Source organism: Phyllostomus discolor, chromosome 10 (assembly GCF_004126475.2).
Source record: "Phyllostomus discolor isolate MPI-MPIP mPhyDis1 chromosome 10, mPhyDis1.pri.v3, whole genome shotgun sequence".
In the NCBI taxonomy this organism is placed as follows: domain Eukaryota; kingdom Metazoa; phylum Chordata; class Mammalia; order Chiroptera; family Phyllostomidae; genus Phyllostomus; species Phyllostomus discolor.
Window position 1 is genome coordinate 34,474,104 of NC_040912.2, and position 15,221 is coordinate 34,489,324.

The 15,221-nt window shown below is 42.6% G+C and overlaps 1 protein-coding gene across 1 annotated transcript; it reads left to right on the forward strand.

Moving 5' to 3' along the window:
- The first annotated feature begins 1,560 nt into the window (after window positions 1-1,560).
- Window positions 1,561-14,268, forward strand: SRI (sorcin). The gene is made up of 8 exons (XM_028525676.2): window positions 1,561-1,705; window positions 2,577-2,660; window positions 4,699-4,768; window positions 8,571-8,614; window positions 9,390-9,537; window positions 9,737-9,850; window positions 11,063-11,121; window positions 12,795-14,268. Exons 1-8 carry the CDS (start codon window positions 1,655-1,657, stop codon window positions 12,819-12,821), a joined length of 597 nt encoding a protein of 198 aa, XP_028381477.1. The 5' UTR covers window positions 1,561-1,654; the 3' UTR covers window positions 12,822-14,268.
- Window positions 14,269-15,221: the final 953 nt, after the last annotated feature.

The window sequence follows — 15,221 nt, forward strand, 5'->3', positions numbered from 1 at the left end:
TTACAGAAACAGAAAGTAGAAAGGGGCTGGAATGAGAAGGAAATTGTTCAGTGCGTATGGAACAATGAGGAGCTGTTCAATAGGCATAGAGTTTCAGTCATGCAAGATAAAAAGGTTCTAGCTCGGTGGTGGCAGTATTGTAGCCAATGAGGTTTACCACTGGCACAATTATTTTTCCCAATGTCCACTGTGACTACTTGAAATATACTCGACAATGGCAATTTCTGACAGTCTCTATGGAAACTGAACTAAAAAAAATGATAAAGTTTCCAAAGATATAGTACAACACTGTGCACATAGTTAACAATACTGTACACTTAAATTTTTGTTGAGATATCATGTTAAGTGTTCTTACCACAAACAAAAAAAAATAGGAAAAAACCCACAGAGACCATGGGACTCATAAAATATCTAGTGTACTTCGATGCTTGCTATAGTATTTGTAAACAGTAATCCCCTTTCTGAATCAAACACAAATCAAGTAATACATAGTTTATTTGATATGAGACAACAGGGACTATTGGAACTCTTTTCTCATAATTCAGGGCTTTCACTTTTGGACTTGGGGTGTCCAAGTTGGGAAGGGAGCTATACAAAAGAGGAAAGCAATGACCCTGTGGCTTTCATTTTTTCTGTGCAACCTCACAGCAAATATTGTGAATCCTGCTCATTAATGCATTGTAAAAATGTTAAGATTAAAAAAAAAAACATTCTGCGAGACTGAAATTACGTGAATCAAAACCAAACAATCTCACGTCTGAATGGCTTCAGGCTGTTCAACTGGGTAAAGAGGAAATATGTGAGGTAAGGAAAACCATTTTTTCGGAATCACCTAAGTGAAATTCCAATCCCTGACCTTCCTGCGTATGTACCAGCACACTCTTCACTTGCTCTAAACTTTTCTGGTATAACAGTAGCTGAGTCATTCTGGAGCGAGGGTTAGTTTGCCTGATTCATCCAGATACGAATTCAAATTCCTTTTCTAAGAAACATCTGGGCCAGGCTGCCCCGCCCTGCACGTGCCCTCCGTCCTCCCCAGTCTGTATCGTGCAACGCCCAGCTTAACCCCGAGAGGTGACAAAGTCCCCTAACAAGGAACCAGGCCGTTGTTGTTCAGGGAAAAGTGCAACCGCACGCCAAACACTCCCTTGCACACAGTTCCTGAATGTTATTACTGTTTTCCAAGGGCGCTTTCATATTTTGATCTTTCACCGACGCCTCCTTGCCTCACAGGCTCCTAAGAGCTGCCCTAAAGTATTCGGCCCCTCCAGCAATACTGCGCTCTGATTAGAGCCGGTCAGACCTGCCCAGTAAACTTGTTTAAAGTAAAAAAGTCAGAAAAACAGTCATATAGGAAGAAAAAATTCCCTGGGCCCTGTATAGATGTTGGAATGTACCATTCGTTCCGAAGGGAGGAAAACCCTAAGTGTGAACTAATTCGCAGGTCTTAAGTCCCTTACTGGACCTGGTATGATGCACGACCTGGGCTGGTGAAACATAAAAACAGAGTTGGACGCAGGCTGGGGGCCGAGGGCACCGCAGAAAGTCGCGCGGGCCGCGGCTCCTGGGCACGTCCCCCGCCGGACTGCTTGGTGCAACCCGCGCGCTGGCGGCTAGGTGGGGCGTGCAGGGCGGCGCCAGCGCAGTCTGCACCATGGCTTACCCCGGGCACCCCGGCGCTGGCGGCGGGTACTACCCAGGTGGGGTAAGTGCAGCTCCAGTGGGCTCGCGGCCCAGGCGCGACCCCCAGACGCCGGGGACGCCCAGAGGACACACTTTATGGCTCCGCGGGCGGCTCCCGCCTCTGGCTTCTTGCCGGCTGCCTCGCCCCTGGTCTTTCGGCCTCTTTTCTCTGGCTCCCTCCTTCTCTCTGTCCCCCTTGGGTCACCACGGGTGGAATACGGTTCCAGAAGCCCATCCAGTGACTCTAGGATACCTGGCTTGAAATTGTGCAAATTGGGTGTTGGCTTCCTCCCCCTCCTTCTGTGTTTTTTCTAAGAGCAACAACCATTTTAATCTAGAATGGTCTAGAGATCTACTTCTCCCTTTAAAAGAAAGTGAGAAAAAGAGGTCAGGGAAAGGCCGCCAGAGTAAAAGTCTTCCGGGAGGAAGGCCCCCTCGCTCAGCGTCGGAGATGCGCGTTGTCGTGGGAACTGTTTCCAAGACTGGACGTTCCCTCGCGATGAAAAGCCCGACCCAGACACACCTTACTCCTCCCTGGTTACACCTGCCCCCAAACGCGTTGAAACTACCGTGAAACTCTGTAAGAGGATTTAAGCTTGGTCTTAAACTGCTTGTCTAGCTTGCATTTACTTCAGTAACCTGAAAGTTACCAGGATTTATGTAAGTTGCTTCACTTAACGCAGATGTCACCCACAAGACAATTCATTTTGGTCCAAGCCTCTCGTTTTTAAATTAAGGGGAGTGGAATGGAAGAAAGGAGCAAAGTGACTGCAGTTAGAGTGTGCCCGGTGGTGGGGCAGTAAATGTCTTGCTTTGCACAAAGACTTGCAATGGTGAAAGAACAAAACTTGGTTCAGCAGAATGAAACTGAACTTGTGTTTTCTATCTTGCAGTATGGAGGGGCTCCCGGAGGGCCTGCATTCCCTGGACAAACTCAGGACCCGCTGTATGGTTACTTTGCTGCAGTAGCTGGACAGGTTAGCTTTACCCTTTCATATTAAAGAGTCATCACATTCTACATTTGTATTAGTGTTTCTTATGGTGGCCAGGAAAACGACCTTTCCTCTGGAAAGGAATCACTTTTCCAAAAGAAAAGAAGAGAGAAAGGAAATTTGTCAGTTACTTTTTTTGAATATCCAGAACAAATGAGGACAAAGTGTTACTGGTGTTATGTTAGTTCAGTTCAAAACTGAACTTGTGATTGATTTAGGGGCAGACTGAACACAATAGGGGATTGCTAATACCCTTTGAAGATCTGTGAGGTAGAAAGATGTCTTTAGAACTGGATTGTCAGGGTCTAGGGTGGTTTCCAGAGAAGGAATTGCTGGTCTGGTGAGCACTGTTTGTACAATTTAAACGCCGTGCTAGTGATTCTGTTGCCAGGTTCGAAGGGACACTTTCTTTGGGTTGGATCTGTTAATCCCTTGCCCCCTTAGGAAATAGATTTTTATGGTAAAAAGCCACCAGCTTCAAAATAAGAAAGTTACTGCTCTCCTTACTATCAGGAAGTTAATCTTGTGAACAGTTTCTCTTTTGATGGAGATGCTGTTACTAGGTCAGCTCTTCTGTGTCCTCAGTAGGGGTTGTGGCCTGTTGACCCAAAGAGATGATTAAGGTCGGTACCCCAAGGTCCTTCACTTTTAAATTCTGAATTGTGTGACTTTTGGTGGTGTGCATAGAGAAAGGACACTTCCTTAGCCCAGGAGGTTGCTGTGTCTGCTCACTACCCTGTTGGTGTAACCCCGGTGTGTCCAGAGGGGATAGCTGCCCATATGAATTCAGTTTAGCTCTGTTTGGATCAAAAATTAGAAATAATACAACCTAAACGTGGAAATGCCATAGACCATATGGGATAAAAACCTAAGACCACCTTTCAGAATAGCACTCTAAGAAGTATAGTTTGAGAAAACTGAGTGGAAAATTGACTCTAAAACTGAAAGGGCTTCCCTTTAAGTATCTGCTTAATCTGTTAATGATCCGTATCTTTGAAACCACAAGACACAGCAAAGCTCAAGACTCACATTCTTAGATGGCCTCCAGCCTGTAAGTGACCCCACCTGCTTAGCTTTCAGCAGCCCTGGCCTGTATCAGCATATCCACTGTCTTTCAAATTATTGACCCTGCTCTTCATTCAGAGCTTACAATACCTATGGACTTGAGAAATTAGGTATTTTATTTTTAACTTCCTAAAAATAACATATATTTAGTTCTGACCTAAGCCAGCCAATAAATAGGCACTTGGGAATCTGTATCTTCCACATATGCGTAGTTGTGACGTGAAAAAACCATTTGCCATATTGTAAGCAACCGTGATCACAAAGGTTTCTCTCTGAACCAAGCTTTTTATTTACTGATGTCAGCTGTGTGCCCTGCTTTCCCCTCCTAAAAAGCTAGAAAGAGGAATATGATTTTTAAGCAACTGCATAAATTATTTTATTTTAAAATGCTTAACTTTGGTATTTCCTCACTCAGAGTCAGAGAAGAGTAGTTCAAGACAGAAACTAGTTTTATTCATTCATTAAAACATATTAAGTATCAATGGAAGAAACTGAATGCACCTTAGTGTTTTATTGAGAGAGGAACCTTATACTTAGGAATGTTTATGCCAAATCTACCTCAGGAATTTAAAGGAGAGGGTGAAAAGATATTGATAATACTAAAGTATAGGTGTAAGCAGCTTTGTGATTTGGTTAATTCTTGTGTAATAATTATTTAAAATAGAGTCTGAAATTGAACGCCCACTTAGATATTAAGAAATGCATTTTGATGGCCCTAATTATGCATTTGTGGAAGAGGATGTAACAATTTTTCTTTTATTATGGAATTATTTTTGGAAGTAGGATGAAGAAAAGAATGCCTGTTGTTGAAATGCATTCCTTTAAAGTTTCATGCACAATAGTACTCATTTTCTTGGTTATTATTGCTACGTTGAATACTGAAAGTAAACAGAGAACTAGAAGGCTCAAATTATGATTGTGATTTTGTGATCTCTCTTCCTATGTTTGTTTTCAAAAGGATGGACAAATAGATGCGGACGAGTTGCAGAGGTGCCTGACGCAGTCGGGCATTGCCGGAGGGTACAAACGTAAGTTCACGGCCTTGAGGTTGCTCTAGAAGCACCCTTGCATTTCACATCACAGCCGTTGCCCGTGATCACAGCCTTCATCATGTAGAATTTCAGAAGCTGTATTTGGTTTACTTCAAAACATGAATTTGAAATCAGTTTTTAAGAAGTCATTCCACACTCCCTGCCAGTTTAGTGAGTTTCTTATTGGGTTCCACGTATCTGGAACTATTCAAAGCAGGAACCACTCACATGGCTGGCCCCTTCATGGAGAATGAGTCAAAGGTGCTGAAATGAAATCCACCAGATCAGGTGTCTTTAATGACGGGAGAATGTCCAACCTATAGAAAAGTTTTATAAGAGTTTATTCAAGCCAAAATTTTGAGGACTTGCCGGAAGCAATATCTCAAGGGCCTGAGAAGAGGATCTGGAGAATGGCAGTTTTGCATTTCCTCTTAGGTATTTTGAATCAAGGGGCAAAAAAACGTAAAGAAGGTACATGAAATCCATCAGTGGTAGATTAGGGAGGCCAGAGAAAGCAAAGTAGGGAAATCTCTAGGGTTGGATAAAAGGCCAAGTAGAAAAGCACATGACTGTACATTGGTGGTCACAGGATAGTTAATAATTAACATTGGCAGCACATAGCTGGTCCTTTGGGAACGAGGTAACAGTGAGGGCTTCTGTCGTCTCCTGCTCTGGTTTCTGAGTCACCCTAGGTATGTCACAGTGGACAGGGCTCATGTAAGGTAAAGACTGACCTTTGCTAAGGAAGATATATGTCTGGGTCATGACTTTTCACCTTGACCTGTCCAGTTAGGAATTTATGATCACTCAGACCATCCTGTGTGGTTACTTTAGGTCACTGAGCATGTCAGACCTATCCCCAATAGCTAACATTTACTGCTATTTGCTAATAAGAGCTTACTTAGTCCCCAGCCTGGTGGCCAAGAGCTGTGAGAGGCTGGTCTTGGGCACTTTGTCCCCGAGTGGCCTGCCTGCACTCCTGGTTCTGATGGCTGGGCCCGTCCTCCACCCAAGTCCTCAAGGAGCCAGTTGTGCTAGCTGGTCTCTAAGAATGCCACTGGCACCTTGAATGCTGGCCATGACATTCCTAGGTCTTCCCTCTTTCTTTCCCCCTTCTACCTCAGAGAAAGTGTTCCGGTTGAGTAGGACCTTCCCTCCTAATTTCTAAACTCTCTACGCTAGTTCTCCTTTCCCCTGCTCCCCAGTTCCTCAGACTGCATCTGCTGCTCTGTAGTGCAGCACTTAAACCACTTCCTGCCCTTTGCACTCTGCTGCAAGCCGGGGACTTGGAGCTGTTGCAGACATGCTGCCTCCCAACTAGGGGCTCCACGTCACCCCATACTCGAAGACCTTCTGCCTCTTTTCAAACCAGATCTTGACCATGACAGATACGAGGGTAGACAGTAGTGTACTGATGTAGGTCTTCAGCTGCCCACTTCTTTGCCCTTTGTTAATTGAGGCAGAACATCCAATTAAAGCCCTTCCTGGTAGACTGTGAATTAAAATGCTCAAAAATTCACCCCTGAGGATTTATAGTGGTGTTTTTTGACTGTTTGACATGCCGTGTTCACTAGATGGCTCTCTTTTTAAACTCTTTGCATCTGTTTTTATCCTTTGTGTTATATAACTTCATCGCCCTATTAATATTTCTCTTTGGGGGGAATTAATACAAAAGAGGAACCTTTTGCATTTCTGTCATTTGATCTGGTCCTAACCAAAAGAAGCACTTTCTAGATCAAGGGATTTTTTTTGTTGTAGGCAGTGCATTTAAACTGTTAACTGCTAACCTCAAGCAGCCGGGTCTGGTGAACAGAGAGGTCTAATAACAGTGGTCACAAGAGTGAGCTGTGTCACAACATGAGTATCATTCCACACTCCCTCAGTAGAAGTGTAGTAGGTTTTAAAATCTGACTAACAAAGTGGCTTGTATATCCTCAGAGAGTAGTCTTTTAAGCCACACTTCACCATGGCCGTAGACCTTTGAGCAGTGGAGGAGATATTTCCTGGTCATCAGGGCGTGTGACTGAGCTCATTTGTTTATGCCATCTGGTGGTGGAGGCCGAACTAAACCACAGAACCTCCTGCCGGAGAGGCATCGGACTCGGTTTTGGGCTACAGTACATTCGTGGGTGTTTCACACCCAGCTTCCAAACTAAAACAGCACAGACAAGGCGTGGGGATGTGCCCCAGCTCAGTATCTACAGACACCTTGTAACCTGTTTAAAAGGAAGCAGCCACATCTGGAGGTGGAGCTGATGAGGACAGTTGCTCTAGCTTATGAGACATTAATTCAGGTCCTCTTTTCCCCCTCTAGTGTTGTTGCTCCCCCAGCGAGCGCCCTTGAGAGAAGCAACTGAGGGTAGGGCTTTCCTGCTAGGTTTGTGACATTGTGAGTTTCTACTAGAAGCGAGGTGTTGGAGGCATTCTAGTGCAATGAGTTGGAGGAAGAGAGTAAAGGTAAAATTATAGTAAAGATTATTTCGAAATTATTTAAAATAGAATTAGTATTAATAAAAGGTTTCTCTGGGGGAAATACAAGTGATATTAAGCAAGAGTTTCCTCACCCATGCTTATTAGACATCAGCATTCTCGCCCCTAGAACTGTCCAGAATGGTGAACTTTCTGTTTGGTCACTTTCGTTCACTGCCCATTGCATTTCCTCCCTTTTAAACACCCCCCCGCCACACACACACAGGACCAGATTTCTGTTGTCCCTGAAACACAGCTCTGACTTCTCACTCTCCCCCTCTGAAAATCTTGAGTAGCTCTATGATGCCTGTAAAGTAAAAGGTAAATGGTTTATCAGGAATTCAAGATCCTCTGACTTAGCCTCATTGAAATGCACCTGCTTCTTCCCACTTCCTTTGTCTGCCCTGACTTTCCTGCTTCTCTTGGCTTATGTTGGCCTGTAGCTCTATTTGGCGGTCACCAAATGTCCCCTGTCTTTCTGTCATTCTGTCTGGCTTAAATGCTGCTTCTATGAAGTGTTTCTTACTAGGAAAGAGCCTCTAAGTTACCTCATTGCATCTTACTCCGGAGCACTCTTACTTAACACACAATTCTAGCGAGTGTATTTATCTAGTTTCATATAGGAGCTTATTGTGCATGAAAAGACGTCAGGCAGTTTGAGGTAGGAGGTTACTGTTCAGTGCTTGACATTAAAGGGAAAAGCAAGAAAACTATGATTAGACAACTAGCAAACCAGCAATCTATAGTCAATTAGGAGTAGCAACAAAGTACCCCTACCTTCCTACTCACCATACTGGATGTAATATGTGGTTCATTATGTTGAATTGAACTCACTCTGTTACAGTTTCAAAGGTAAGAAAGTATATAGTGTTTTTAAAAGAATATGATGATAGAAAGCTTTAAGCCTATCCAAGAATATGGATAATCGTACAGTGAACTTCTGTGTAACTATCGCTCAGTTTCAATAGTTAACACTGTGTTGCCATTCTTATTTCATCAATGAACCTGCCCCTTTCCTTTGGAAGCAAATCCCAGATTTCTTAACGGTCATTTTGCCTACAAATAACTTCAGTGTATACTTTTCTAAAATATAAAGACACCTTTTCCCCCAGCTTGAAAACCATGACACCTAAAAATACTGTAACAGTACTATGCAATGCCTTTTGTAAAATATCTACTTCAAAGTTCCATATAATTTAGTTCCACATAAGTTGAGTAGCATATAAAAATGAAAGTGTATAAATCATACTCCTAATTAATTTGAAGATATCTAATGTAATGTGAATTTTTAAAATTGTGTTGATGTGTATGTACTTTCTTGATTTAACAGCTTTTAACCTGGAGACTTGTCGGCTTATGGTTTCAATGCTGGATGTATCCTTTACCTTGATTGCTGCTTTGAGTATTTTTTCTTGTAAAAAAAAAAAATCCTCCCTAAAGGAATTCATGGTAAACACAATGACTAATGACAAAAAAAATTCTTGCCAAACCATTAGCTTTTAAGATGGAATTTGGAGAAAGGAAGGAAGCTCAGTAACCAAAATGGTGGTGGTTCAAGAACCGAAGGAAGCGTCCCAGGAGAACAGCGTAGAACCTGAGCGGTCAGGGAAGCTTCTGCTGTAACGGTGGTCGTTCCGTGTGCCTCCCCCCTGACCTTCCAGCAGGGGGGTTTCACGGCGTAGAGGTTGGACTCGGTTTAGCGAGTGCTGACCCCACAGTGCCTTCCATCCCACCTCCTTCCCAGAAGTGACAAGCCTGGGTCTGGGGGTGCTTCACGAGAGAGGGTAGGGGCCAAGAGCACCCCAGGACGGAGAGTGAGCAGCCTAGCCTGGGGCACCCCCAAGGTGGGGTACAGCCCCAGTAACAAGGGTGCTTTCTATCTGAGGCTCTTCCTGTCGTTTCCTTGTAATCACATCACATAGACTAGCTTTTCTCCCATGATGAAAAGATGTTCTCAGAGCTTTTTCTCTACTTGCCCCGTTTACTCTATCATTAGTGTGTCTTTTTATTATACCATACCAACAAGAACATGTAACATTTGTAACCGCTTTAGCAGCAAGAACATTAAATTTCCTTACCGTTGATCTTTGATTAAATCAATAGACAATGTTGCTCTCCCCAAATGCTGTCTTCCTTAATGGCAGTGCAGAGAGATCTGTCAGGCACGATGGGTTTCAGTGAATTTAAGGAGCTCTGGTCTGTCCTGAATGGCTGGAGGCAACACTTCATGAGTTTTGACAGCGACAGGAGTGGGACAATAGACCCTCAAGAACTGCAGAAGGCGCTGACAGCAATGGGTGCGTATGGGGAGGAGCAGTGTTTTTCTAATTTCTAAAACTTAAGTGCTACATGAAGGCAGTTTCTATATTCTAGAAGTATGGTGTGTTCATAATTCAGAGGAGTACCACCAGTCTTAAAAAATTGTGCTTGATTATTTCTGATGATCTTTCTGTAACCCTTTAACACTTCTGGCTGGATGGTTTTTCTTCCTCTCAGGATTTCGGTTGAGTCCCCAGGCCGTGAATTCAATTGCAAAACGATACAGCACCAATGGGAAGATCACCTTCGATGACTACATCTCCTGCTGCGTCAAGCTGCGTGCCCTCACAGGTGGGTGTGTTCCTTGGGAGGGTGTCAGCACCAGCCCAGGAGACACTAATTTTCATAACATCTTATTTCTCAGTGCTTCTGCACTTTTATTGTCCTAGTCTTTTTTCTCCTAACTTAAGTGTCTTTTTTATTAACATTGCTATTAAACTTATCTAGCAGAATAGTTGTTTTTTTTTGTTGTTTTTTGTTTTTTTTGCTTCAGATATTTGAGATTTGTACATGATCTGCCATTAAAGAAATCTTAACTACATTTTACTGAAATGTTCCAAAACATAACAGACTAATTTTGATCAGAGTATGAGCACTATTCTGTGATTTCTCCCTAGTATTTGAAATATTTGAAGAGTGAAATTACTCATTTGTAGTGCTCTTTCCTATTTCTCCCTGACAAAGTAACTTAAAATAGGGGTCATCCGTGACAGGTGTATTTCTTAAATGATGAGATGTGAATAGTTGCTATACATTTCTATTCCCTCTATTCTTTGTCTTTCCTTTGTATATCTTTTCCTGTTCCATTCCTCTCTCTTTACTCTTTTTTAATATCGGGTTTTATAGTTTTTACTCATCCTAACAAAAATTAGTGGGCAGATATTTTTATCAAAGAAAATCCTTTCCTCGAACCAAAGCATCGCACGTTTGATTCCCAGTCAGGGCACATGCCAGGGTTGCAGGCCACAGTCCCCAGCAACTGCACATTGATGTTTCTCTCTCTCTCTTTCTGCCTCCCTTCCCTCTCTAAAAATAAATAAAATCTTTTAAAAAATATAAGCTAGAAGAATATTTATTTAAAAAGATAAAAAGAAAATCCTTTCTGATATGGCAGAGCTCAGATGAGTGGAACATTTTGTCACAGCCGATTTTTCATAGTAGGGACTCCACCCACTTTCTCCTAATGTGATATGAAGAAGTTTGAATTTCTGTGCTTTCATCAAAATTAAGTAATGGCCTCAGAAGTTGCACAGGTTTTACCTACTTTGGGTAAGGTATTTTCTTCCAGCTCTACATTGAAAAAGACAATTAGCCAGTTTCTGCATGTTGTATATTATTTCTGTTCATACTCACATAGTTGGCTTCTCTGCTTTGATATTTTGGTTATGTTGGCTGGTTGTACAACTTAAATGTTACTGCATTGTGAACTCAAAGCGAAAACAGTTAACTATTGTGAGTTCATATAAGATGTAAAAAAAAATTTTTTATTGTTGTATTTTACAGACAACTTTCGACGGCGGGATTCTGGGCAGCAAGGTGTTGTGAATTTCCCGTATGATGATGTAAGTCTCAGTAGACTCAGAACTGAGTAGATGAGTAAGATGTGCACCAAATGGGAACCCCTTTTGAAGTTAACCATTAGAGCATCTTCAAGATGCAGAGGAGTGCAGGCTTAAATGATCAGAAGGAGTCACTATTAAAAACATATTGATTTCATTTGTTACTCATCGTACCCATACATAGACCACTGTTTGCTCTGCATTAAAAGACCTGAGTCAAAGCCCAGATCGTCCCGCTCATCAGCTGGTCCCAGAGGCAGGTTTCTGTGTTGCTCCAAGACTGTTTGAGGGAAGAGAAAGTAGTGACAGTGCCCTCTGCCCTGGGCTGGTGTGAGACTTCAGTCTGGAGTGGCCTTGAAAAACATCGCGCACATGTTGTATCTGTGTGTGCGTTCTTCCCAGTCACTGAGCAGTGACTTGAACGGCTCAAAACTGCGTTTGACACACCAATGTCCTTCACTGGGGACATCAGGCACAGACTTAGGTCACAACTTAAAACAGTGCATTTACTGAACGAACAGCCACGCTGAATGAGGCAGGCTAAGGCCATGTCACGGTGTGAAGGTAACCAGAGGCCGTCTTCAGTGGCATTTGCTGGACGTACTTAACAGAGCTAGGGGGATGTTTCCTTGTTTCCCCATTTTTGGCTTTAAATTGCTTTTTGTAAAAAAATTACTTTTAGAATAGAGTCACTGTGATAATTGAATATACTAAATGTTTTTCCATTACAAAAGACAAAGATGCATGTGTATATGGCTTAGCAGCTGGTGAAGTTGCTAAGTGAATATACTTTTAAAAGGTTTGGGTGTAAATATGTTTACTTTTCCTGCTTAAAGATGTGTTCTCTTTAGTGTGCAGCTTCTCGGGTGACAGTTTCGTCACTGTTTCCAAAGATGTAGAATCAGCCTGTGGAGTGGAAAGTGCACAGTCTTTGGCCTCAGATGCAGTGACTGAAGAGAAACCTAAACATCGTGACCTTTAGTTTCCTCTTCCCTGAAATAGGGACAGATGGGCTTGCTCTTGCAGGAATGCTACGAAGGTTAGCAAGTCCTCCCTGGTGCTAGAATAGTGAAAAAGAAAATCGATAAGAAAATGCAGTCTATTGTTGTGTGTTTAGTGGTGAAGCAAGGGAATATTTCACAGCACATACTGATGCTTCTAAACTGGGTTTCTGAATTGCAGAAGGGTCAGATACTCTGCTTCTGTGCGTGCACACACTTGCATGCTATGATTGAATTAGTTAAGTAGATTGTAAAGGAATTGACTATTTAAAGGAGCTTCGTTAGAGTGATGGAGTAGTCCTGTGTAGTGTGGAAGCCTCCACGTGACATGAACATATGAACTCACCTGTTATTTCTGTTTGTGAGTAGGTTCCTTTGATCATGCCCATTTCTAGAGTCTTTTATTTCGTTCTTTTATTAGAGTCTTTTATTTCTAGAGTCTAGATATTATTTGGAATTTAAACAGTTCTTCATCCATTGGAGTCAGATCTGCTCCCTGTAAGCTTTGATGTGAGGAACCCCAAACGACCCTTTCCATATGGCATTTACACTTCTTTTATCACAGACTTTTTTGAAATCCATACTTCAGATTAGCACATGAAAACGTAAGCTGCCTAAAAATAACGCAGGGTGTGCCAGGATCTGCGGTGTAACGCTGATGCCCCTCTCTTTCAGTTCATTCAGTGTGTCATGAGCATTTAAACCAAGAGGAAGCGCAGACGCGTGACCGACATTCCCACGGGAGTTCTGGCTGGCTCTCGCCCCTCGCCTGCAGGAACGCATGGGAACTTGCCTCGCCACTTGTCCTTACCAGTTGCTGTGAAGGTGTATTACTTTATGTACCTCTGTAGTTTCTGCTTTCAGTTTAGATAATAAAGTCTGGAATTTTATTAAGATCAGTTCTGCTAAACCATTTAGAATTTCCTTGAGCCACTGTCATATGTTTATTTTCTTGCTAAACCTGTTTTATGTAATTGCAGGCATGCAAAGTGTTGATGGCACGTTATAGATTTTCCATTGCAAGATACTAAAGCCTTTTCACCAGGCCACAGCCGTGGTCATTCCTCTCCTAGAAGGGCTTTTGCGTGGTATTGAAAGCTTGATGTGTGGAGCATTCTTATCACGTAAAATGGTTAGACCTACTTGGACGCAAAAAAGACCGTGGTGATCCAGGCCAGGGTTCACCTTCATGGACACTTAGCGCAGGCTGTAGGGCTGACAGATGTCTTCATGGCTGTGTGAGTGGACAGGACCACAAGTGACTGTTTTCTGCCTTTTGAAAACCTACTGAATAATCTGAGTGGCAAATACTGTCACCAAGATCTTGTTATCATCCACATAGACCTTTGTGAACCATCCTTAAAAACCTTGTACCTTATGAGCTTAACTATGTAAAAAAGAAAGTTAATAGAAAAAGACTAAGGGACTATATGAAAATTTTAACTATGATTATTTTGACTAATAGAATTCCAGGTGATTCCGTTTCCTTTATGTGTTTCCGTATCCTCTGGACTTCATATGATATGTGCTCCCCCTTTAAAAACAGATGTTAATTTTTTAAATACTGATGCTTCCATTTTGATATGCCCCGTGTCCACACACTGACAAGGACAGCAGAAGGTCTGGAAAGAGTGCGTCGAAACGTGGACGGGACTGCCTGCCCCTGGGAGGCAGGGTCCCGAGTTTGTTTTCTTCCTGCTGCTTTCAGAAGGTTCTCTGATAAGCAAGTATTACATTTATACTGGAAGATTTCCTATTTTATAGAAAAATTGTAAACCCTGAGCTCTTAAGTAACATCTGGATTCTAATGCTGACTGTGCCTCTAATGATTTATGTGGTTTGATCATTTCAGATAATCTCAGAGCCTCAGTTCCCCCTTCTTTGAAAAGGAGATAACTCTTAACCTCCTGGGGTAAATCTGAATATGAAAAATGTGTTGGTATAATAAACACCAATAATGTTTCTGTTTCTTGCATTTAAAGCTAGCGTGATTTGCTGTTTTTGCAAGAGAGCTTAACAGGTAAAATAATGAAATTAGTCTGTTTTCTCCCTGCCAGCAGCAGAATACCTGTCTGACCTTAGGGCACAGTGTGACAGCTACCATTCCGAGATCAACCAATGAAAATAAAAACATTTCTAAGCATCTTTAGCCACCTTTCCCTAGTTATTTTTTTCAAATATTACTAATAAGTATATATTCACTCTATACATATTTATGTAACCCTAACTGAGTGTTTACGGCACATAGTCCCCCTGGCTGTACATTACAGTGGAGCACAGTCTGCTTCATACAGGGTGAGGCAGAAGTGGGCTTACAGCTGTGAGTACGTGGAAGAGTTTATTCTCGTATTATTTATTACTGTGTTTTCCATACGAACACCTGTATGCCTGCTTTTGCCCACCCTGTGTACGTGGCGAGTGTAGGTTCACTCCAGACAACATCTGAGGCCACAAAGCTTGGCTTTCCAGAAAAGGGCCCAGGGGACCAGGAGGCAGGGACACCCTCAGTCCCAGTGCCTGCTCTGTGCTCTGAGCTCACCAGGCTCCTCTGAGGAAGTCACAGCTGAAGGGAAGGGTCATTTTCTGGATGACTGTCGTGGTAAGGAAGAAAACCCTTGCAGGGCTATGGGTCACATCTGCTTTGTTAAGTCCCGAGGTGTGCTGCACCAGTCATGGTTCTGAACTTGCTTTCGGTTAAGTGCCAACGTACTACAAAACCATGTCTCTGGAAATACTCAATTCAGTTTTAATTATTGATACTTTGTAACAAGTCTCCTTACCTCCTCCACATCTACTTTCACTGTTTCTTTCCGAAAGCCTGAAGCCTAGTCTTCAGCACATCCCTGCAGTTCGAGTTTCCCTCCCGTCGGCAGATTTGATGTATACATCCCTCCTTTAATTACACCAAAGTCTTCATTACGAGTGAATCTCGTGTTGCCTTATTTCTATCTGATGTTGGGTTCTGTGTTTCATTCACTACAGACTCCCCGTGCAACCTCACCCACTTCTTTATACCCGATCTTGCTTTGTTTTCCTTAAAGCATGGTAAAGCTATGAAGTCAAACCTCAGTACTTCCATTATCCGGAGAATTAAGTTCCTCA